The sequence below is a fragment of the Raphanus sativus genome, chromosome 4 (assembly GCF_000801105.2).
Source record: "Raphanus sativus cultivar WK10039 chromosome 4, ASM80110v3, whole genome shotgun sequence".
Lineage (NCBI taxonomy): Eukaryota > Viridiplantae > Streptophyta > Magnoliopsida > Brassicales > Brassicaceae > Raphanus > Raphanus sativus.
The window spans coordinates 29786994-29813599 of NC_079514.1; the positions used below are offsets into that span (position 1 = coordinate 29786994).

The 26606-nt window shown below is 29.7% G+C and overlaps 2 protein-coding genes across 3 annotated transcripts; one reads left to right on the plus strand and one right to left on the minus strand.

Annotated features, from left to right (window-relative positions):
* Window positions 1–593: 593 nt before the first annotated feature.
* LOC108851687 (germin-like protein subfamily 1 member 13) lies at window positions 594–1533 on the minus strand. Its single transcript, XM_018625150.2, has 2 exons — window positions 1365–1533; window positions 594–1251 (listed from the first exon to the last, which is right to left on the minus strand). Exons 1-2 carry the CDS (start codon window positions 1486–1488, stop codon window positions 707–709), a joined length of 669 nt encoding a protein of 222 aa, XP_018480652.1. The 5' UTR covers window positions 1489–1533; the 3' UTR covers window positions 594–706.
* Window positions 1534–22056: 20523 nt separating this feature from the next.
* Window positions 22057–24292, plus strand: LOC108852188 (alpha/beta hydrolase domain-containing protein VTE7). 2 transcript variants are annotated; one of them, XM_057006766.1, is made up of 10 exons: window positions 22057–22423; window positions 22501–22598; window positions 22681–22778; window positions 22937–22986; window positions 23058–23153; window positions 23248–23370; window positions 23560–23649; window positions 23734–23829; window positions 23919–23984; window positions 24055–24292. In XM_057006766.1, the coding sequence occupies exons 1-10, from the start codon at window positions 22235–22237 to the stop codon at window positions 24181–24183; spliced, it is 1035 nt and encodes a 344-aa protein (XP_056862746.1). In that variant the 5' UTR covers window positions 22057–22234; the 3' UTR covers window positions 24184–24292. The 2 variants fall into 2 exon arrangements, with proteins under 2 accessions (XP_056862746.1, XP_018481193.1); XM_018625691.1 differs by having other exon boundaries at window positions 23248–23337.
* The last annotated feature ends 2314 nt before the right edge of the window (window positions 24293–26606 follow it).

Consider the following 26606-nt stretch of genomic DNA (forward strand, 5'->3'; position numbering starts at 1 on the left):
TAGGGTTAATTTTAAAGTGTACTTCTATTTTAATAAGATAGATATGTTATGTATATCTAAAATCTTACAAAATAACTTAAAATAAATTTAAATAAAAATATATGAATTTTACATTTAAAACTTCATATTACTTAAAAATATTACAAAAATAATAACAAAGATTGTTAACAAAAATATATTTCAACTAAATCATAAAATAAAATATAGAAAATAGAACATAACAAAACATAGTTTTGGATATTCATGTTTTTAAGTCGGGTATGAATCGGTTCTTGTCGGATCGGGTCTATTCTGGTCGGTTCTTTTCTGGTCTGGATTTATTCAGATCGGTTTTTCGGGTTCAGGTTCTAAACATTCGGGTCGGTTCCGCTTCGAATATTTTCGGATCGGTTTCGGGTCGGAATTTCAGATCCAGGTTAAAATGCTCATGCCTAATATGCAGTTCTGCAAGATTTTACTATGTTCTTTTGGAACTATGGTAATCGAAGTTAATCTCTGCTCTCGCAAGATTTGATTAACTCACCAATTTACTATGCGTATATGTAAATGATGTTATTCTTAAATAACATAGGAAAAGTAAATTAATATTAAAATACTGTATCAATTAGGTGAATACAACACCATATTTTATTTTATTAGGTAGTATAACTTTTAATTCGTATTACATTATTATTTTGAGTGTTACAACGGTACACTCTTAATGACTTCAGTTCTTAAACTTGACCTCAAGGTCTTTGACAACATTGACATCCAACTGGAACGCTTGAGCCAGAACTTCTGGATTAATCGGAGGGTTTGATCCAAACACAGTATCTGCGATAGTGATGACACCAGCGTTCTGGCTACTTAATCCTGCAAAGGCCACCGCAGGAGTTTTTCCGACGTTCACTTGAAAATGGATCATTCCTATTGGGAACACGAACACATCCCCGGGATGCAAAATTTTGGTGAATAAACGGTTATTGTCTTGATTGGAAGAAACAAAACCGACATATAATGTTCCCTCGATTAGGACAAGGATCTCAGTGCCACGTGGGTGCGTATGAGGTGGGTTTTGGCCGTATGGCGCGTAGTCTATGCGAACTAAGGATATTCCCATAGTGTTTAGCCCTGGAATCTGATCAACATTCACTGTTGTTACATTGGATTTGACTTTGTTATCGGTGTTTCCAGCCATGTTGAGGCCTGAGTAGAAAAAGTCTTCTGCCTTCACTTGCTTCGGATCCTTACAGAATTTACCATTCACGAAAACTACAAATAGACACATCAAGTCAAAAGTATATATATATATATCAAAATATTTGATTCAATAATAATAAATGAAAAGAGTAAACTAAGGAAATTAAATCAGATTATATTCGTACCACCACCGTTGAGGTTATTAACGGCCACACAGAAGTCTTGGAGAGGACTGGGATCATAAGCATTGCTAAAGGGCATGATCAATGCTAAGGTGATAATAGTGATGATAGACTGAGAAACCTTCATTTCAGACAGAAGGTTAAGTCAATGTGCTTAAAGATTTGTTATTTTGTGTGTTGTTTGTGAAGGATTAATGCTTACTATTTATAGGGCAAGAGAGTATGGCATGTTTGACATGGTCAGGTCAAGTAATTAATATAAAAAGTAGCAGTTAAAACGTTTAACAAGTCTATCTTTAATTGTATATTATTGCTTTACAACAATTATATATTAATTAACAAACTATCTGCATGTCTGTATGTGGACAAAAGCCCGCGTGTTGGAACTTTGGATAGCAGAAGTAGAGTAAGTATACACTTTATAACTGTGAGGATCAAAGTGTTTTGCTGAAAATAAATCGCAATATCGTACAGAACTTTTCTATCTCGGTAAAAGAATCGATGAAATGTGATATTACAACAACGGAAACCACGTTGTATTATTAACTTGTTTAGTGTGACTCTATAAAAGTTCCCGAACTTATTAATTACGTATTTCTATCTGATGGGTTACTATGCTAACCTTATTCAGGGCAGTTGGTAATTATCTTCTTGGTCCACGTAACAAATACTAAAGATTTGATTAGGTATCCGCTATCCTTAGAGCTTTAATTGTAGGTAGAAAACTGTGACTAAATCAATACTAGAAAAAGTAAAGTTATGACTTATGTTTAAATATGTAGTTACGTACAAATAAATCAATTGTTAGTCTTCTAGTTTTTGAACTACCGCAACAACGACAAAACAACGAACAATGACCAATTCGTTGTTTGTTTTGGGTTGAATGCTTAAAAACCCTCCCACTCATAAACTCAAAATTATTTATCCCATCTAGGGGTAGAGGTGGATACAAACCGAAAATACATTATTCCGATTCATTCCTGTTTTTTCAATATCACTATTTTTACCATTTGTTTGTGAGAATATAAAGCTCTTACAATCAGGAGTTTAACTAGAACATGAATAATATATAAAGGGTTATAACCAATTTATCTACTAACAATTTGTTTAAATTGGAAATTCATAGCAAGCACGAATTCAATATGGTATCTTTGCCCGAACAAACTTTGCCCAACCGAACAGAAATCAATATGGCCTATTGAAAGAGGCTCGGTTGATCAATAGATACATGTTCCACCATGCGTTCCACCATGCCAGTCTGTTATGACGAGAGCCTACTTATGATAGACTTGACGAAATATTTTGCAAAATACATTATGAATACGCATATATACAGAATATACTTCTCTAACAGAAAAATAATATTGAAGATCTAAAATTGAAGAGAAATCTTTATCCAGTGAATAATTTAATAATTTTAGAAAACTCGATATTATGAATTATTTAGAGAATTAATAAAGATCTTATAGAACTGATCAAATATACTGAAGGAGAATGTCAAATTTAGTATTTGGCAAATGCTACAGCTAATATAAAGACACAAGCACTAATTATTGACTTAACCTATGCTTGGTGGATGGTTCATAGATTTTTATATCACAACTTAGTGATTGTAGATGGGCTTGGAAAGATAAGTCTGGTCAAACTAAACTTATGGGTGAACATAACCAAATAAGAACAGAGACATCTCTGCACTATCATTTAACTAGAAGCGCTTGGATGGACAATGGAAAGTATGCTATATCATTTAACTTTCCAGAATTTTGGACAAAATGCAAATAATTGATCGCAATAGTCAGGGAACCCCGCATGTCCAAGCTTTTCTACATACACTACAAGAAAACCAACTCCCGAATTTCGTCACAAATTCTCGAAGAAATCTCTACAAAAATAAAAAAATTTGAATTTCGTAGGAAAACTGTAACATAGTATCGATGGGAGCAAAAATAATTGACTACCGTTGGAAATCCGTGGGGAATTCCCAACAGATTCTTAACAGAAACCTGAAAAAAAAACTTACTTGTGTCGGGGATCCATAGGGAATCGGATGCAAGAAAAATTAAAGTCTTCAAACTATAATAGTTTAGGGGTTAACAATCTCAAAAAATTATCGGATCATATTATATGTAAAAAAATAAGTTTAGACGTAGTAAACATTCAATTTTTTTTTCAAAATAAAATCACCTGGAGAGTAAATGTTCTAGAAGGTAAATAGTAAATGTAAAAATGATCTAGAGAGTAAATCTATTACTAAAATATCATGTTTAATTCGAGGAAGTCGAATAGCACAATGGTCGATGTCCTCCATGTTATCCTAGCCCACATATGGGTTCGAAACTGTCTTGTGAGAGAAAAGAAGAATATGTGGTCTAAACCACTAGTCATGAGTGCACCGCACCTTACACAAAAAGTAACTCTTTTTTTTTTTGCGCAATAACCACAAAGTAACTCTCTAAGATTACATTGATCCCCGGTTTGGTACGTGATTCGTTCTGTTTTTCAGTAATTTAACTTTTTCGTTTTGACAAATAATTTTTCTTTAGTTTTGACAATTGTTTTGGCATTTCCCAAAATAATGTCATGTCGATTGCAGGCGTTTATAATATACTGGTTAAATGGATAATTATTTGATTCCTCTTTTGCGATTATAATAGTAAGTAGCTCCAACATACTTCACTAAACCATATTTTGCATATAATTATATAGATACTTAGGTCCATCTGTTGCATAAAGTGAATTATGAGATCTGAAGTTTAGAAAGATGTGAACTTTTTTCTCTTGTTTATTGGAGTAGAAGACACAGAAAGCTAAAACACGCAATCTTACCACAATTCACTAAAAATCTTTCATCTCTCCATCAAATTTAGAACTTAGTTCCTAATAGTTCAAGAATCTCCGGAAAAGATATAACGATTTATATATAAAGAGAATTGTCCATTATTCCCTTTGTCAAAATAATTGTCTGTTGTATAATTTTTTTGCAACTAGTTTTGGAAATAAGAATGCGAATAAAACAACCATAGTTGGCAGTTACGTTACAAAGAGCGAGACAAATTACTAACCAAAACCATGATTTCATTACACAAGACAGAGTTTTTATCAGTGTTTTGAAATCTGATCAGGACCCACAGTTGAACCGGTAAATCCAGTAATCTAATATAAATCCGATTTGGCTTATGTGAAAAATCCAAAATTTTAAAACCCGTAAAAACCACAAAAACCCACCAAAAACTGAAATCCGGTACCGGTTGAACCAATATATAAATTTTACATTTCAAAGCTTTAAATTATATTTTTAGATTATATTTTATATTCTAAATTTCCAATTAATAAATTAGGTTTCTTCCAGTTTTTTTTTGCCAAACTTAGTTGATGTAATTTGGTATTAGTTTATTTTTGTTATTGATAATTTATTACAATGATGTTTTACTTTTGATTTATTTTGGATTTGAAGTTTAATTCATTATTCACGTTATACATAAATATTTATGAGTTTTATTTTTGATTTTTAGATGTCATAACTCTTAACTAATTACAAGTTTTTTTTAATAGTCTAAACTATTTTTTGATATTTTGTATATCAAATGAAAATCAAAATATAAAAAGTAAACTTAAGTATATTCTAAATTTTTTTAAACATAATACATATATATCCAAACTATTATTTTATGTTTTAAAAATTATTTAGAAAATATTAACTTTAATTTTTATATTTTTATTTTCATAACTAATATATTATTATATAATAAAATTAATTCATTTATTAACCCGAGGTTCATCCGCAGTAGACCCAATGATCAAGTAATTCGTCCGGTTCAGTATCCAGATCGATTTTCAAAACATTGCATTTTATCTATTAACTAGTTTGTTTTAGCAGATGTGCAAAAGAATTTGATAGAAGGTGATGTTGAAGTGTTCAAGCAATTTACCATTGCACCAGGAATGCGTACAATGCGTACAAGTCTCCAGAAATCAACAATTTATATCCTTGTTCATGATTGCGCTAGGCGTGAGTCAGGCAGTAGTATAAAAAGGTCTACGAATTAGTGATCCAACTGGGCATCTCGAACTCCTGTTACAGCTTATGCCGGGTATGCTAAATGGAAGTAATCGAAGATTAATTTGAGGATTTTATTTATTTATATAAATAAATATAATAACTTTTGCATATGGAATATTTAGTGCCTGCTTTTGGAAATGTCCAATGTGCACATGATCCTTTCTTTTTGGGATTTTGAAAAGGAAATGAGAGTTCTAGTTTTTTTAAAAGCATATTGTTTAAAGTCTAACTAGCTGGCCGGCCCGCACCCTGTGCGGGCATTGTACATATTCAAATTATGGACTGAATAGTACAAAGTTTTAGAAGTAACGGATTTTATATCATAAGATAACCGTCTTTGGGATAAAGCATCAGACACAGAAAAAATAGATAACAATTAAGTATCCTGCCTACGGAATATTTTGAAAAACTTGTTTGTAGACAACATTCAATGTTTTTGTCTCCGGTTTCCTTTCTATACCAGTTATTAGGATTTTTAATTCAGATCTCGATTTAACTCTTGAAAGTGCAACATAGAACTGACCATGAGAGAACACTGGCCTAGGTAGAAATATTATTAATATCTAATCAAATGTTTTATGTATTATTAAAACTAAATTTGTTCTTCATATGTTTTATGTATTATTCATAAAAATATGTATTATTCAAATACAATTCATATGTTTAATGTATTATTAAAACTAAATTTGTTCTTCATTCAGTCTTTGTGTTTCAAAACTATAAGCCTTTTAGACATTATTTAATTCAATCTACTTTGATGTTTAAATTATTATCATATACTTTGAAATATGAAATAAATAAATCACGCATGTGCGGGCATCGATATGATTTATATATTGCATGTATAGCTATTATTATTAGTGCATAAGTAGATCGTAATTATATTTCACTCTCGTTGTATCTTTGTATTTTACTCATTTAGGTTTCTCCACATATAAGTCCCTCTCTCTCTCTCTCATCATAAATCTTGTATTTTTTTCAAAAAGATAAAAAGGTAATACGATCATATCGGGTGTGCGGGCATTCATATGATTCATATATTACCCGTCTAGCTATTAGTATAAATATATAAGTAGATTATAATTATTTCTCAATCTCTATGTATCATTATGTCTAATTCATATACTACATGTTACGTTATTATTATAAGTGCATAAGTGGATCGTAGTTATCTTTCACACACTCTCTCTCTCTCTCTCTCTCTCTCTCTCTCTCTCTCTCTCTCTCTCTCTCTCTCTCTCCCCCTCATCGTAAACCATTTTTTTAAAAGTATAAAATGTAAACATTCTTTTAATTCACCGATTATATTTTAACTACCACAATTTTGATTTATATGGGAATGTTTCCTAGTTTAATATTTTATCATGAATTTTTCTTGAGTGAATTAATTACTACTCATAGTTTGCCAATTAATGTACAACCTTTTTTAAAGAAAATAAATAAAATAATAATAATTTGTGTTAAGTTTTAAAATAAATGAAAAATATTAGCAGCTACCAAAAAATGATTTTTTTTTAACAATTTTAAAACCGTCACAAAAGAGTAAATCATAAACACTAAACACTATACCCTAAACCCTTGGACAAATCTAAACCATTGGGTAAAAATCCAAACACTAAACCCTAAATTCTTGGATATACCCTAAACCCTTGGGTAAATCCAAAACACTAAACTGTAAATCTTTGGGTATACCCAAAACACTAAATATCTTTTCTCTCTCTCTCTCTCTCTCTCTCTCTCTCTCTCTCTCTCTCTCTCTCTCTCTCTCTCTCTCCCCCCCCTCATCGTAAACCTTTTTTTTTGAAAAATATAAAAATGTAAACATTCTTTTAACAGTAATTTGAATCCCAAGAATATTTACTTCACGATTTTAAATGTAATTTACCATGTTTGTAAATTGTTTATTTTTTTTATTAATAACCGATTACTTTATTTTCAATGCGGATTACTTGCGCAACTTGGTATCATATTTATTGCTGTGTTTAAATAATTTACATTTAGTTAATTCATTTTTAATAACTTACCTTATATTGAATACGGATTACTTGGGCAAGTTGATATCATATTTACTTCAGAACAATTTATGACAATATAATAGGTATATTAATGTTTATAGATCACTATTATTAGCCCATATAGCCAATCTTTTAAATATTTTCAATTAGTTAATTTTTTATAATAAATTACATTGGTTGCATAATTTGAATCCCAAGAGTATTTACTTCACGATTTTAAATGTAATTTACCATGTTTGTAATTTGTTAATTTTTTAATTTATAACTTACCTTATTTTCATTGCGGATTACTTACGCAACTTGGTATCATATTTATTAATTTGTTTAAATAATTTGTCTTTAGTTAATTTGGTTTTAATAATTTACCTTATATTGAACACAGATTACTTGGGCAAGTTGATATTATATTTACTACAGACCAATTTATTCAAATATAATAGGTATCTTAATGTTGTAAGATCACTATTATTAGCCCATATAGCCCATCTTTAAAATATTTTCAATTAATTAGTTTTTTATAATAAATTACACTGGTTGCATAATTTGAATCTCAAAAGTAAATCATAAACACTAAACACTAAACCCTAAACCCTTGGACAAAGCTTAAACCCTTGGGTAAAAATCCAAACACTAAACCCTAAATTCTTGAATATACCCTAAACCGTTGGGTAAATCCTAAACACTAAACTGTAAATCCTTGGGTATACCCAAAACACTAAATCTCTCTCTCTCTCTCACCCTCATCGTAAACCTTTTTTTTTTTGAAAATATAAAAATGTAAACATTTTTTTAATTCACTGATTATCTTTTAACTATCACAATTTTGATTTATATAGGAATGTTTCCTAGTTTAATATTTTATCATGAATTTTTCTTGGGTGAATTACCAATTAATCATAGTTTGCCAATTAATGTATAACTTTTTTTAAAGATAATAAATAAAATAATAATAATTTGTGTTAAATTATTTAAAACAAATGAAAAATATTAGTACCTCCCAAAAGATGAAAATTTTAACAATTTTAAAACCGTCACAAAAGAGTAAATCATAAACACTAAACACTATACCCTAAATCCTTGGACAAAGCTTAAACCCTTGGGTAAAAATCCAAACACTAAACTCTAAATTCTTGGATATACCCTAAACCCTTGGATAAATCATAAACACTAAACTGTAAACCCTTGGGTATACCCAATACACAAAATCTCTCTCTCTCTCTCTTCTCTCTCTCTCTCTCCTTCTCTCTCTCTCTCTTCTCTCTCTCTCCTTCTCTCTCTTCCCCCAAAATATAAACCTTTTTTTTTGAAAAATATAAAAATGTAATTCTTTTAATTCACTGATTATCTTTTAACTACCACAATTTGATCTATATGAGAATGTTTCCTAGCTTAATATTTTATCATGAATTTTTCTTGGGTGAATTACCAACTAATCATAGTTTGCCAATTAATGTACAGTTTTTTTTAAAGATAATAAATAAAAAAATAATAATAATTTGTGTTAAGTTTTTAAAATAAATGAAAATAATTAGTAGCTGCCAAAAGATGAATTTTTAAAAAAAATTTTAAAACCGTCACAAAAGAGTAAATCATAAACACTAAACACTATACCCTAAACCCTTGGACAAAGCTTAAACCCTTGGGTAAAAAATCTAAACACTAAACTCTAATTTCTTGGATATACTATAAACCATTGGATAAATCCTAAACACTAAACTGTAAACCTTTGGGTATACCCAAAATCCCCGAATCAGCTCAGACCAAGTCGATATCAGCCCATTATTAGAAGCACACTTGACCCAACTCTTTAAGTAATAAAAAATCTAATCTCTCTCTCTCTCTCTCTCTCTCTCTCAATAAAATAACACAAAATCGTTAAATAATACATTTGTGAACATATACATAAACTACATTCATTAGTTTTTAAAATCACTCAAACCAAAGATATAAAACCAAATTTGTTCTTCAATATCTAATTTCTCTCCCACTCTCCCTCCCCCCCCTCCCCCCAAGTCAAAAATGTTGACATATTTTAGAAAAAATAAATTTAGAGAAAAATATATAAATATGATGCTTTAAAAAATGCCACAAAATCATCAGAGAAATATTTTTCCTTTATCGTGTATATACTCAAAACTATGCTCAATTAGTTTAAGAGATCTGAAAACTAAATTTGTTTTTCAATGTCTCTCTCGCATGAGGATGGTCACATCATGTTTGCAGTTTTTTTATAAGAGTCCATTGAGCCTCGGATCATAAACATCTTTTCATAATTATATCACTATTTTCTCCTATCAAATTTTAAGCTTTGAATTTTCTTATAAAAAGATCATTTTCTCCGCCACCCATATCAAAATCTGAGATCATTCAAGGAGCTGTAAAAATTAATTTTGTATAAAAAATATGATATTAAATTAAAATTAATTTTCACACTCAGCCTCATCTATTTCTACCAAGAGTTCATCGAGCCTAGGATCATCAATGTCTCTTAACAATGATATCACTATTTTCTATGATCAAATTTAAAACTTTAAATTTTAATATATAAAGATCAGTTTTCTCTGTTGATCCAGTTTAAATTCTAAAATAATTCAAAGAGCTATAAACATTTATTTTCTCTAGAAATTCTGAAGTTAAATTAAAATTAATTTCCACACTCAGCATCATCTATTTTTACTAAACGTTTGAAGGGCCATAGATACAAAGTGAATGTTCTCATATTAATGACACCAAGATAATATTCATATAATAAATATTGATATCTTTTAAGGAAAGATTTTATATTTTTATTGTCATAAATTGATATACATATGAGATGATTTTAATTTGTGCAAGTAATTAATATTAGGAGATAAGTTAATAAAAACAAACTACCTAATATGTTCTCATATTAACTTGTGCAATAAGCAATGTAATCAATATGATTTTAAGAATGTATGGTTTACCGTATTTGTAATAAGGAAACTTATCACATTTCTTTGATTCAGGCAATTAATTAATATTCATGCGCAAGTAATACATAATAAGATAATTATTATATTTGTATTCTCATAAAAACTTTGATACCGTATTTGTAATAAGGAAACTAATTAATACATTTGTTACTTTCCTTTTTATACTAAGTCGATGATTAAAAAAATCAACTAATAAGATTAAGAGAATTATGCTTAAAAATAAAATATAATAATTTCTAAAAGTAATAACACATATATGATATCACATTTTCATTGGAAAATGATTGGTATTTTTAAAATTATATATTTGATTGTTTTGCCTTCATTTGACTCATTTTTATACTATATATATGTATAGTGAATGAGTGAATTTAATTAATATTATCAAGTTTATATTAATAATATAAACATAATAAAAACATTTTTGGGAGAAAGTTATAATATTACACGTATTATGCCATTAATACATTTAATAAATGGTCGACATTTATTAATATTCTTGTGCAAGTTATGATTAATGAGATTAAGAATTAATTTAAATGGTCGACATTTATTAAGATTCTTGCGCAAGTTATAATATTACACGTATTATGCCATTAATACATTTAATAAATGGTCGACATTTATTAATATTCTTGCGCAAGTTATGATTAATGAGATTATGAATTAATTTAAATGGTCGACATTTATTAAGATTCTTACGCAAGTTATGATTATTGCGATTAACAATTAATGTAACTTTCCGATTAGTAGCTTGATTAGAAAAATAAATAAAAAAAAAAGAAATTACAAAAAATCAGCCAATAGAATCGCTTGGTTAATGAGGTTATTACATTCATGAAATTGGTTGATGAGGTTATTACAAAAAATCAACCAAAAAATCAACCAATAGAACCAATAAATCAGAAAAAAGAAACTACAAAAATCAACAAAAAAAATTACATTCATGAGGTTCCAACAATGAATTGTGACGAAACGTCAAGGATTGTGTTTATTGTAATTCTGCATATAAGAAAACAAAGAAGAAATATATTATAAAATACATATAGATTCAACCTCAAAACTTAGACTTAAATCCAAGGCTCCAACTCTGCAAGATCAGTTTCACCAAATTTAGTGACATTGATTATAACAAAAAGATTGAAGATGTATACAATCCCGAAACAAAAACAAAATTGTATAGTTGATAGAACAAACCCGATGAGATGCATCATGAATGGATGGAGGAAGTTTTGTGGTCTTTTTGGTGACAAAAAAAACTTTCTTGTCTCAAAGAGAAATCAACCAAAAAATCAACCAATAGAACCAATAAATCAAAAAAAAGAAACTACAAAAATCAACAAAAAAAATTACATTCATGAGGTTCCAACAATGAATTGTGACGAAACGTCAAGGATTGTGTTTATTGTAATTCTGCATATAAGAAAACAAAGAAGAAATATATTATAAAATACATATAGATTCAACCTCAAAACTTAGACTTAAATCCAAGGCTCCAGCTCTGCAAGATCAGTTTCACCAAATTTAGTGACATTGATTATAACAAAAAGATTGAAGATGTATACAATCCCGAAACAAAAACAAAATTGTATAGTTGATAGAACAAACCCGATGAGATGCATCATGAATGGATGGAGGAAGTTTTGTGGTCTTTTTGGTGACAAAAAAAACTTTCTCGTCTCAAAGATTGATAGAGAGACAATGTGGAGAGCAAGAGAACAAAATAATTGGAGAAGAAAAGTCTCGAATAAATTACCAGTAATGATGTTCGTCTGTGAGCTAAGTATTGATTATCATCCCTTGGATCATAAACCTGCTCAGGATCACAAAATATAATTTAAATTAGAACGATCAAAAACATAAAAAAGCTTAAACAGTAGATGCGTGAGACTAAAGAATAGTTGTGTTGCTTGAACTCGACATTGAACTCTATATATATAAAGTGATGGTGAAAAATATTAATGACGCCAAGAATATTACTTGCTAGATTTGTGAAAGTAATTGGTTATACTAAGGTATGTAAATTAAATTACGTTTGATTAAAAGAAACATATTAAATTTGTAGTGTTAAAAACGATTATGCATATTATATGATGCGAGACTTGCGAGACTTGCGCAAGTAATTGGGTATAATAAGGTATGTAAATTAAATGACTAATGATTAAAGGAAACATAATAAATTTGTAAAATTAATCACGAATATGCATTTTATACGATGCGAAACTTGCGCAAGTTTTCAATATAATTAAGGTATGTTGATAATAATTAGTTTCCTAATAAAATATAAAATGTATTTCCCATTAAGACATTTAATGATTAGTCGACATTTATTAAAATTCTTCTGCAAGCTATGATTAATGGTCACCATTGATTACGATTCTTGCGCAAGAAATAATTAGTGCGTTTGCCAATTAATGTCACTTTCCAATTAAAAGGTCGATGAAAAAAATAAATCAAAAAGAATAATTAGAAAAATTCGACCAATAGAAACGCGAGAATTTTCGTGAGAAGAAATCTGTGAGTGCCACGTGGCGTTTGTACTTCTCTTTTAATATATAGGAGGATTTGTAAATTTAGAGAACATAACTTTAATTTTGGAGAAAAAATTATAGGAAAAGTTACCAAAATAGAATGAAAAACAGCTTCTTTGTCCTTTTAGTATAAAATCAATTTGACGTTATCCTCACAGTATAACTTTTTCATAATCTCAAAATTAATCTTTGATTAATCAAATTAATAATTAAAATACAATTTAAAACGTCTTTTAATATTTAGAAAGAAATATAAAGGAAAAAAACTTCTTTTAAAACTTCTTTGCTTCTCCCATCAATCTGTGTTCCAAACACAAAGCTGCAACCAAAAAAAAGACCAACCAAATCGTTTAAACAAACCTTTCAATTTTATCTCATTGGTTCTCAACAAAAAATGGATAGTTTTATGGCAGGAAGGAACCTGAGCATCTGCTCCAGACGAAACATGCACATTTAACACATTGGAGAAGGCAAGACCAGTTATTCTCTTTGAATGACCTCTAACATTGGAGAAGGCACGATCAATCATGGAACATGTTGACTTCATAAACACTGCTTCTTACTTCTTCCCTAAAGTCTTATCAAGATATCACCATTCGTTACCTCATCAACACGGACGTTATAAATCTGAATAGTACTGTACTCCATTCCGATAGCAATGATATTGTTGTTAGAATCACATGAAAACTATGAAGAAATCATGGTTTGATGAAGAAGAAAATGTTAAATCGTTTTTTTTTTTGAAAAAAATGGGTCTCTATACGTTTTAGGAAAATTAGAATATTACTAATATTTTAAGAATATTTTCAGAACTAAACTTCCAAAATTTTCAGAAATTAGGTTTTTTAGCAGTAGAATGTACCTTCTACACTACATAGAAACGATACAACAATTCAATAAGCAGATTCTACTATAAGCCTTTTGAATTCTGTCTAGATTCCATATTCCTATAGTTTTATAATTGCTTATAAAGTAGAAACTGCATTCAGAAAAATGTAGTTACCTTACAATGCGTAGACTTCGCGTTCTTACTTAAAAGTATAATATTGGTTCTAGAGAAAGTAGATTAACTGTTTTAGCCTAGAATTCGATTTCTACCAAACAATTTGTCGCTGAAGATGAAATCTACTTTCCGTAGAATATAGTTTAAAAAATTAATTTAACAAGTTTTTCAACCAATAAAAATAACAGTTTGTGTATATGGGTATTTGATCAATTGTTTCTATTTTTCATTTTTTATTCACAAAACTATTTATTTCATTAAGTTTAAAAAATGGAAAAGGTAAAATAGAGAAAAACTATTTATTTCATTAAGTTTAAACTATGTATCTTACGTTGTGCAGAACAGTATTGAGTAGTTGAATTTTCCGTAAGTGTAACCTAAATTAAAAGTCAGAACAGCTTATGACACATAAACAGGAAAAAATAAATCGTAGAGTTGTGGCTATAAGTTGTAGTTAAGCTTAAGCTAGACTAACGACATCTTGCTAGAATATAACCTAACGAATTCTATCTTAGATAGAATATATAAAAAAAAATTGTTTGCGTTATATACCCATAATAGATATATGTATAGAATTTAGTATCCGATTCGTAGACTAAGTAGATGACCATAATGTTTATTCTATCGCTAGCTAGAACATGAAATAAAATATGATTCTACAATTTAAAAAAAAAAGAATTTTAAACATATAAATAATTATACTTATGTTTACAATAGTTTTCATATTTTTAAATTTTTAAGATTTAGTTTATTATTTTTGCCATTACATAAGGGTAAAACATGTCCAAAATGACCAAAAATATCAATAGTCCTAAAGGGACAAACAAAATTTCAGAGTGATCATTTTTCTAATTTTCCCTAAATTTATTTGTTGAAGAAGAAACTTGTATCTTAAAAACTTTAGTATTATCCATGTTCTAGGTTTTTTATTTGGTATCGGAGTAGACAACTGCTACAATATTAAAGTTTACAGGTTGAGATCTTGATTAAAACATAGAAAATATAAAGGAACTAATTGCGGTTCAAAAGCCTATCATGATGGATGAAGAATATTTTGGTCACTGGAAGGTCAAATGAAACATACCATTCAAACAATAGACGAAGAATCTTGGTCAGCTGTTATTAATGGTTGAACTGAACCAACTATGTTCGATGAGGAAAAGAAGATGGTTATTAACCACTAAATTAATGGACACCCGAAGAAAAGAATGCATCGACGTTCAATTTAAAGGCAATATCCACTATCTTCTCTGCAGTAGATACTGATCAGTTCAAGATTATACAAGGATGTGAATCTGCTAAAGCCGCTTTGGACGAATTTATAAAACTATTTCGAAGGAGATTTGAGAGTTCAGAAATTAGAACGAAATGATGGGTTAATGGCTGTGCACTTCAATAAAATACTGGAACGTTTTGAGAAGGGGAAAACATAACAAATAGTTGCTTCCAGAAAGGAGAGCAACCATGTAACATAAATCGAGATAGTGAAAATTCTCATGGAAGAAAGATATGCAATCTTATGAGAGCGAAAGATTTGGTCATCTCAAGTCTGAATGTCTTCTGAACATAGGAAGGGAACTAAAATGTTATGAATAGGTGTTTGTCACGTCAAGATAGGGTTTCCTAAACTACAAAAGGGAAAAGACAAATCATTCTTCTGCTTCACTGATTCAGAATCTGAAGATGATCAGGATAATGAAGGGTTGATATTAAAATTTATAGCACCTCCGGATGAAGTTTGGTGAAGAACCAGTGAGGAGGAGTCTATGAAACTAACACATGAACTGTTTAAACATCAAACGAACACCATTTGGTTGGTAGAATGGCGCCACAAATGAGGATGCAAATCACTTGATAAGCCGGTTTGATCTTGGAATCCACCAAAGATTGAAAAGTTCACGAAGGAACAAACATGGGGATCTTTCTCACATGTTTCCAAAAATAATTACTCAACTCTTATTTTATTTCAATGATCAGAGGCGCCTTTATATAATAGGCAATTGCATACAAAAATACTAGTCAAACACAGAAATTATCAACTTATAAAAACAAGGAAGACTTAACCAAAGACTTTGAATTGACCAAAAATCATAAATGTCTTGACTTGACCGAAATAAAAGGATTGTGGTTGCAGAACTCTTCGACTGGTCTTGTGCTTTCACATGGTCGACGGTCTCTGAATTACCGCCAGATTGATATATTACATGACCATAACATGTTTATTGTTTACTTGAATTGGATTCTTCCCATGATCACATCACAGGGAAACCTGTGAAATATAGAGGACGGCTAAGGATGAGAGTAATCCAATGTCAGCCCCACACACCAATAATCTGAATGCTAACAGAGTTTTGTCAATCTTTTCTACCCCTTCTACATTCTTGACGTGGTCAATTGAAATAATAGACCCAATGGTATCTTCAGAACGTGGCAACACAAATACTTGAATGTTCTGGCCGATTAGTTCACAAAATGGATCGAGTTCAAAGCCTACCATAAAAAGAAAATCTCAAAGTTTGCGACTTCGTATGTTAGAGAATCATTTGGCGACAAAGAGTTCCTTACGAGATAGTTACCGATAACGGATCTCAATTTATCTCTAATCATTTTACAGTGTTCTGTGAACTCTGAAAAATTAAAATGACCACCTCGACCTTGTATAACCAACAAGGGAATGGACGTGCCGAGGCAGCAAACGAGAAGATCTTAAGTACCTTTAAGAAACACGTCAGTTCCAAAAAGAACTCTGGTCATCAGAATTTTCAAGAGTCATATTGGCATGTAGCACAACCCCCCATAAATCAAAACAATAAAATCCATTTTCTTTAGCATATGGGATGGAAGATGTCCTACCCGCCGCAACAAATATACAAAGCTTAAGGTATAGTGTATGCACTATGAACCAAACTAAACAAAGAAATGCTGCAGATCACCTCGACTTCATAGACACGTCAAGATCAACTAAGCTCTGATCCAGATTCAAAAATATATTTAAGAAAAGAGAATTTGCTCGCTACTACAATTTCAGAGTAAAAAATTTGTAGTAGGTGAACTAATACTTCAAAAACAGTCGAAGAAAAATGGAGATAGATATCAGAAAACTAGGGATCGACTGGGAAGGTCTGTAACGAGGCCCGAAAGTGTTCACCCCAGCGCCTACGAACTTTTTGACGAGAAACTAAATGTACCAGTCAAGAGGTCCTTGAATCTTTCAACCTCACTCTATCACGACTGACTATGATTTCTAAAATCGAACTATATCTAGGCTTGATCCCTTAACAGAGTACGAAGGAAGTTCTTCCCAAGAGTGCAGCCACCCCAAGTTAAGAGGGTTTTGATCTTGTTGAAGTTTTGATTAAAGAGATACTTGTAAGTTCGATTAGAAGAATAATAGTAAATCTAATTTTTTTGGATATGTATTTTGTGTGTTTTTAAGGTAAATCTATTTCATTTTCCACTTATTTTCTATTTTTGAAGCCATTTGAACATTTTTAAATTTGCAGGTTTTTCAAATCTGAGTCAGACTTTGGAAGAATTATGGAAAGTCTTCTCGGAAGTCTTCTAACATATACTGTGCTAGGAGACTTCCAGGAAATCTTATGAAGAGTTTTCTACCATATCAAGTGGAGTCCAAACTTGTCTTTGTGGAGTAATGGTCTATAATTATTTTGTTTGTTGTCTGTTTTGTGATTTGTATGTGTACTCTTTTAGCTGTGAACTTTTTTGTAAATTTAAAGAGATATTAATGAATTTTTTTGGTAAAATATGTTCATTTCTACAATATTATCTTGCCAAAAATACTTGAAGCTAGAAGACTTCCAGGAAGTCTTATGAAGAGTTTGGAAGTCTTCTAACATATACTGCGCTAAAAGACTTTGGAAGAAATCTGAGTCAGACTGAGTCAGATTTCTTCCAAAGTCTGAGTCTTCTAACATATACTGCGATAGAAGACTTCTAAACTTTGGAAGAATTATGGAAAGTCTTCTCGGAAGTCTTCTAACATATACTGCGCTAGAAGACTTCCAGGAAGTCTTATGAAGAATTTTTTACCATATCAAGTGGAGTCCAAACTTGTCTTTGTGGAGTAATGGTCTATAATTATTTTGTTTGTTGTCTGTTTTGTGATTTGTATGTGTACTCTTTTAGCTGTGAACTTTTTTGTAAATTTAAAGAGATATTAATGATTTTTTTTGGTAAAATATGTTCATTTCTACAATATTATCTTGCCAAAATTACTTGAAGTTATTGAAATTATTGATACAACTTCATTATCAAAACATAATAACACAAAACAATAGTCAAATTTACTACAACTAAGAGAGAATACTTCTCAAGAAAAATTAGCCAAATTCACAAAATATCAAACATTACATAAATTCAAAAATGTAACAGTTTCACTAGAAAACTTCTGGGAAGTCTTCCGGAAGAATTCTCAGAAGACTTAAATTTAAGGAGGAAAATTGAAATGAAAGTGGAAAATTTTAAGCGGGAAACTCAAATTTTAAGTGAAAATTGAAATTTGAAATTTCATGAAAATTAAAAAATATATCCTATGATCTAAGAAGACACATTAAACCATATCAGTTGATATTCTTTAAGTTACTTAACACATTTGAAAGTTAAAAAACATATCTTAAATTTAATTAACAAGTTTTAAAAAAATTAACGTAGAAGACTTATGTGGACTTCCACGGAAATCTTCTCGGATCAGTTAGAAACTTTAATAAACATGAATGTTGGTAACCTCATAAATATCACCAACTAAGTTATAAATTTCATTCAATTGTCCCAATATTTACTAATATACATGAATAAAAAAAGAAAATGTTAAAAAGTCTATATTAAAATGAATGTTTATTAAACATGACGTATAATATTTACACGGAAGTCTTCTGTAGAGACGAATTTCGTGTAAGTTTTCTCGTGGAAAACTTACATGGAAGTCTTCCGTTTGAATCATTTTTGAAATTGCAAATTTATAAAAGGAAGACTTTCTGGAAAGTCTACTCTATAAAAAACTTTTATGGAAGTCTTCCTTTGTAAATATTGGTTTACTTTTCAAGGATAAATAAGTTAGTTTTGCAATTGACCGAATTACGTCAGAAATTTGACTTTTTCTAGAAGACTTACATGGAAGTCTTCCACACGAAAAATAAAAGTAATGACTTCCATGTAAATCATCTCATGTTACATTTGCAATTGAAAAAAAAAACTTAAATATTAAGTTTTAACTAGAAGACTTACATGTAAGTCTTCTAGAAGACGACTTACACAAAAGTATTCTGGGAAAAACCAAGGTTTGACCAGAATTTTGGAATAAAATTTTGGAAGACTTACGTGTAAGTCGTGTGTCGGAAGACTTAGATGGAAGTCGTTTAGATAAAACTAACTATTTAAAAAAAAATTCAATTGCGAAAATAATCTGGGACGATTTTTACCGACAGTTAGAAGACTTCTACCACAAATGGGAAGATTTTCAGAGAAGTTTTCTGCCGGAAGACTTCCGGGTAAGTCTTCTAGAAAAAGTAAAATTGCTGACACAATCCGGTCAATTGAAAAACTAACATGTTTATCCATAAGACTTTCCTGAAAATCTTCTAGGTCTTTTTGTTAACAAAGAAAACTAGGAAGACTTCCAGGGAAGTCGTCTAACTAAAAGTTAGAAAAAGTCAGTTACAAAACTAACATATTCATTGACCAGAAGACTTCAATGTAAGTCTTCTAAGTCGAGAAGACTTACACGGAAGTCTTCTGATGAATAGTTCTGGAAAAAAAAATTCATACTTTCAACCAGTGAGATAACTTGATTACCTTCTCCTAACACCTAGAACTTTATCACGAAACAGACCCACTTGTTAATGACCAAGAATCATGAGCATCAACCTTACAATGTTTAGAATCAAAATCTTGGGATTTTTGGATGAATATAGAAAGAAAGTGAAAGAGATGAAGTTTATTGAGAAAAATAAATGAGATATGAGGTTTCAAAATCGATTTTTCGGTGCATTAAAAGCTTCAAATTGGTTGTTCATAATGGTTGGTGTATTGGCGACAATGGCAATAGTGTAATTACTTGAGGAAGATGAGGATGATAAAATAAAATAATCAATTTCGAAAAAAAAAGTAATGACATTTCCGTGAATAATCAGAACTTCTAGGATGAATAAGGCAAATGAAAGTTTCAAAAAATCTAAGGTTAGTTTTGTGTTTTACTTTTTGTTTTGGGTCATATTTGAAAAAAAGCTCAAATATTCATTGATTTTCTATCCAAATATTCAAACCAAATTAATTTATATGTCAATTTTAGGTGTTTTGACATATATTATTCAAAATTTTATGTAATATATTATTTTGTTCATATATTTTGAGAAATTTAAAGTATATAATGAATTTTAAAATTTTAAAAATAATTTAAGCGGACTATCCAAAGCCGAACCGAATCCGCAAAGATCTGAACCAAATCCACCCCAGAATTTAGAAATATCCGAACGGGCTGAAATCTTTGATCCCGAAAATCCGAAACCCAAGCCAGAAAGTGTACCGACAGTTTGCATCGCGAATGGACCAAACGAAGCCGAATAGATACTGGAACGCCTACCCCTAGTGGTTTCCACTGCTAATAATACCAACTTATTTTTTTGCTTCACTATAGTAAAAACTCTATTTATTAGTTTATAGAATTATTAACTTAAGAGAATTTCTTTTTTGGATTTATATATATTTAAAAAAATTGTCTAGAAAATGGAAAAAAAAAATGTCTGATTCATAATATTATAGATTGGGTAGAGTTCATATATTTAAATTTTAACTATTTTTATTTGATCATTGATGAATAATACCATAAAATACAAATTTAATTTTATATATAATTCAATAAAACTAAAAATAAAATTTAAGATGAAATTCATTTTAAAAAAGATACATGATAAAAAGTTCAGTATATGTTTATATAAACTTTATATGTATGATAATTGTTAATTTATGATCTTAGCAGGACCATATTTACTTAAGATTTTTTTAAATATTATTATCTTATTATTTTATCGAATTCTATCTAATTCTACAGCGGTCCCACTTGGACCGGAGAAATTTATTAATTTATGATATTTATTAATTTATTTATTATTAATTTATAGAATTTTTAATGTACTTATATGAATCAATTGTTTTCATTCTTTCAAAAAATAAATATTTTAGACTCCTAATGGTAATCACCATTTCAGTAACATAATTAAGGGCTGTGAAACTAAATTACGATACAGTCCAACTGTATTTCATGCTGTTTGTGTAGAAATGCATATTTTATAGAAAAAAATAGTGTGGTTTTGATTATAAGTAATGCGGTTTTGATAAAAAAATGTAAAATAAATATTTTAATATGATTAGAGATTAAATTTATTTTCTTATTGCAGGATTTTGTAATTTTATATATTAAATTAATTTGAAATAAAATTCTAATATATATATATATATTCTTGTTAGTGTAAATTTAACTACTAAATTTATTTTGAAATAAATGTACAAACTAAAAAATATTTTAAATATCTTTTAATATTTTACTTAATTAAATATAACTAAAAGATTTAGCATATAATTTATATTGTATGTACCTATTTAATTAATGTCTGGTTCAGTAAAAATACTTTAGATATTAATATACACTTTTACTTATATAAACATATCAACTAACAAATATTACTTAAATATATTTTACTTTTTTTGTAAAAGATTAAATATATTTTACTTACTACATAACAGTTGCAAAATTCTCAAACCGCACACATAACGTTAGAAGCACTTAATCAAATTGTTGTACTATGAAATGGAAAATTTTTGTATATAAATTCAAAAAATTCATATTCTTTTAATCAGTTGGTGGGTGGTAGCATTTGATTTTGAGTTTGAAATGTAATATTGGGTTTTGCTTTTGTCTTCAAGGTTTCAAAACAGAAAAGCGTGTAGAATGTCAGAAGAACATGTGTGGTCATTTCCAAGGAAAAGTACAGAAAAAAAAAATAACAAATCAAGAAAGTAATTAACAATTACATTTAAAAAAAACTAGGAAAGTACAATAACAGTATACAAGACGAGACTTGGTAGTTGCATTTCAATTTAAAACTCCATGCAAATAGTCTGACTCCAAACATAACTCTCCTTTCTATTTCTGGCTAGTCTCTTCAATGTCACACAAGTAATCAAGTAATCAATATTCCTCTAGAAATAGCAAAATCAATTCACAATTTTCTTCGAGAAGAGCTTCAAGAAGTAGATTTGAACACTCATTACAACCAGAGCTCAAAATAGAGAGAAATGATGGGTTTCCCGAAGATGGTAACTCCACCGGCGTCGCCGCCGGCGAAAATATCCCGACGTCAACGTCGGATAATGACGAACGGAGATGGGTTTCCGGTGTTTCTTCCAAAGGAGGTAAAGAACATAAAAGATCCATTCGCAAGAGCTCTGGCTCAAAGGATAGTACGGATTCCTGTTCCTCTTCAGGTTCTTCATCTTCTCTCTCCTATTCAAGTACTAAGTTTCTCGATATGTGTGAAATAGAAAATGAAAATGTGTTGCAGATGGGAAACTTCAAAGGCTGCGTAATGAGCAGCTGTATCAAACCAATTGTTCAACAACACGACAAAAGTCCCGTTGTTCTTCTGCATTGTTTCGACAGGTTTGTTTTACTGACAAGACATTTCCAAGAACTCACTCACTGTGTCTCAATTTTACAGAGATTTTTTCTTTTGTTGGCTTAGTTCATGTCTTGAATGGAGACGTACTTATCCTCTGCTTGAACAAGCTTCTCTTGAGACTTGGGCTATTGATGTTCTTGGTTGGGGCTTCTCCGATCTTGGTAAAATTTACACATAATATATAGTAGAAGATATGAATGTATGATTAATTCTTTTACAATTACAATAACTCACTATTTTATTTAATTTATTTTACATTTCAAGAACTCACTATTTTATTTTAAATTTCAAGAACTCACGTATTTAATGAATATTGTAGAGAAACTTCCACCATGTGATGCAGCATCCAAGCGGCATCATCTATTCGAGGTCAGTACTTACTATACATTATAAGAAAACAGAGGAATAGTGACGGTTTAATTATTTGATTTGAATTGCAGCTTTGGAAAACATATATCAAACGACCAATGATTTTAGTTGGACCAAGCTTAGGAGCAACAGTAGCAGTTGATTTCACTGCTACGTACCCTGAAGCAGTAACTTTCCTTTTTCTTCATCATAATCAAACTCTTTCTGTTAAACTCATCTTACTAGCTTACTTACTATAATTCTCTTCTTTAAAACTTTTAGGTTGATAAATTGGTTCTCATTAATGCCAATGCGTACTCGGAAGGAACCGGTGCGCTTAAAGACTTACCAAAGTCACTTGCTTACGCTGGGGTTTGTCTGAAAACTCTTGCAGCATTTCCTTTGGTGAATTTTAACAATGTCTTACGAATAGTTTTGATACGATTTAAATGTTTATTTTTTTTTGTATAATTGAAATAAAACATGTGTTATAAAAGTTTCAATAGGTATTTCACAATATGCTCTTGTTATACTCAATAAATAAGTTCGCAATGTTGAGTATAGTATTAGTTAATATTGTCACTGTTGTCTCAGGTTAAGTTGTTGAAGTCATTCCCTCTTCGCCTTTCGGCGAACGTATTAGCCTTTTCATCTCCCTTGTCAGAGAACATAGATTGGACTAATGTAACATCAAAACTCCCTTCATTTTCGGTTTTATTATTCCATATGTCAAATTGATTTTGGGAAATGAATCTATTTTTGCTTTAGATTGGCCGGTTGCATTGTCAAATGCCGTGGTGGGAAGATGCAATGGTCGATTTTATGATTAGCGGTGGCTATAACGTTGCGTCACATATCAAACACGTAATAGCAAATACTTACTATGAAAAAAAAACGATCAATTTATATATATTTCTGATTTTTGTTCATGTTTTGGATGTGTAACTGTGCAGATCAACCACAAGACGCTCGTCGTATGCAGTGAAAATGATCAGATTGTTAGCAACCAACTCTCAGTTGTAAGTTTACTTTAAACTGAAGCATCGAATAGTTTGGCTTGGTTTACACATTCCCGTTTTCAAAATGCAGAAACTGTTGTGTGAGCTACCAAATGCGGTTTTCCGGGAAGTACCAGATTCCGGTCATCTTCCACATGTTGAGAACCCTAAACAGTTTGTGAAGCTGATATCGGATTTCGCTAGTGGAAAGATCAACTGATTCTGTTTACTGTAACGATTTTCTTTAAGCTCATCTTGTGGCTACACAGAGCAGAGTTGTAACGTTATTTTTTATGAAACATAATACAAAAGTTAGTCTAGTTTGGGCTTGGGATGTCTATAGAAACATCTGTGTTTGTTATTTTTGTAAGCTATTGAACAGAGTATTAATTTTTTTTTTTTAAGATTGTAGAAGGATATCGAAATCTTTAAAGCCTAAGTGAGGGTTATTGGTTCTAGTATTTTAAATAGATTTAGAAATCCATGGGGAATTTAGAAATTTTCAATAAATTCACTGATTTTAAAATCAAACAAGTATATTTCAGAATCAATAATATAGATTCTAAAATCAAAGTGATATAGATTTAAAAATCAAAACAAGTGGATGTGTGATAAGTTTAGCCTTATAATAAAATAAAAAAATATTAAAAGCCAAAACATATGCTTTCCCATTGAGGAGGACGAAAAATGCTTCAAACTGGAATGACTAGCTAGTAACTATAATCTGGAATTTTCTTGCAATAACTAGCTATTCAGATCCTAGTTATATTATTATGTTCTATTGGTAACCATTTGATCTAGTACACTGGTAGACAAAAAAAAGTTCTAGTACACTGGCAAAGTGTCAACCCACGTCTATCAAAACAAAAAACATAATAAAAAAATAGAAAAACTCGGAGAAAACCAATAAAACAAATCCACTCAAAATAACAAGGTACAACATAGTATTTGCTCCTTTGTATTTTACTTTTAAAATCACTTCTAAATCTAACCAAATCCAAATCTAAATCAAATGTTTAAAGAAATCTTTACTATTGAATAACACTTGATTTTAAAATCTATTTTAAAATCACAGAACTAATAATAGCTGATTTGAATATATATTTCAAAATCATATAACCAATAACACTAGATTTGATTTGGATTTTCAAATCCATTAAAATGTACAAACCAATAACACCTCCTAAGTTGTTTTAAAGTTAAGAATAGTACTTTTGATTACACATGACAATTGAAAATCAGAAGTATCATGTATTACCCTGGAGCAATATTTTCAAACCGAATTCTCAGACACTACAAGAAAATAGCTCTATTGCAATAATGATATTTTGTTGCATTATATTATTATTTTGTTGCTAATCCAAAATTGCAATAAAAATGCAACAAATTTTAACTTCTTGCTGTTTGGATGTTGCAAATTCATGTTTGTTGCATATGTGTAGCAAAATTAGCAACAAATTGAGTTGTTGCTATATCCGTCATATTATTGCAACAATTTCTTTGTAACAATTTTGTTGTACATTTACAACATATTGTTGCAACATTAATAGTGGCAAATCATTGCTACGAAAAATATATAGCAAAGAACATAGCAAATTTGCAATACCTTTTTATTGCTACTAGATCTTTTTCCGCGCTACGCGCGGATTTTCTACTTTTAGTTCGTCAAACTTTTATTTTAAATTGCGTGAATATTATTCTTTACCCAATTTTAATTTAATGGTATTTATTGTGTTTCAATAAAAGTTTTTATACTTTGGAATCGTGATGCATCTATAAAACCAAAAATTAAAGATAATATAAGTAGGTTGGAATTGTTATTCTTTTTATTTGTGTTGAATTTTTGCTTACTTCTTAAGTGGGGTGTTGTAGTATTATTTTGTGTATTAATTTTCCCTTATTTTTTATAATATTTCTAATAAGTATATAACTTTAGTTCTTATTATTATATGACGAATATAATATGATACTGTTTGAATTATATAGATTAAAACTAATTATTTTACTTAAAAAACTGACTGTAAAATATTACCCCTCTGTTTTATAACTATAAAAATCACTTTAAAATCCGATGTAGTTCATGAAAGTATATTAACTGCAAATGCATTATCTTATAAATACTTTTATTTATTTCAAACACTATCAATAAATGGAGAGAGTAATATTATTCATTTAAAGTTTCTAAAGAAAAATATTTTATGATAACATAAATTTCAGATGATATCCTTATATACTTGAATATATGTGTTAGTGTATGTATTATTTAAAAGTATGCACACCTGCGTATGTGATTAAATTTGACTATATCTTATAAGATATATAAATCAGACAATAATATAAATAAGATTACATAAAACATGAATAAACTTATATACAACTAATCTTTAAGATGTGTAAATTTTACTACAACACGTATATTTGTAATCTTGTTATTATAAGCAAGCTTTAGAACAATAAGAATAGATTTTTCAGAAACTATATAGTCTGCTTGTAATAGTAATATAAGCATGTTCACCATCAGTGTTAGATGACAAATGAATAACAATTCTTTTATAGCAGACATAAACACAAAAAATAAAACTGATCAGAATCTTTTATTCCCATTGGATCATTGAATGAGGCTTTCTGATGTAATGTCTTCAA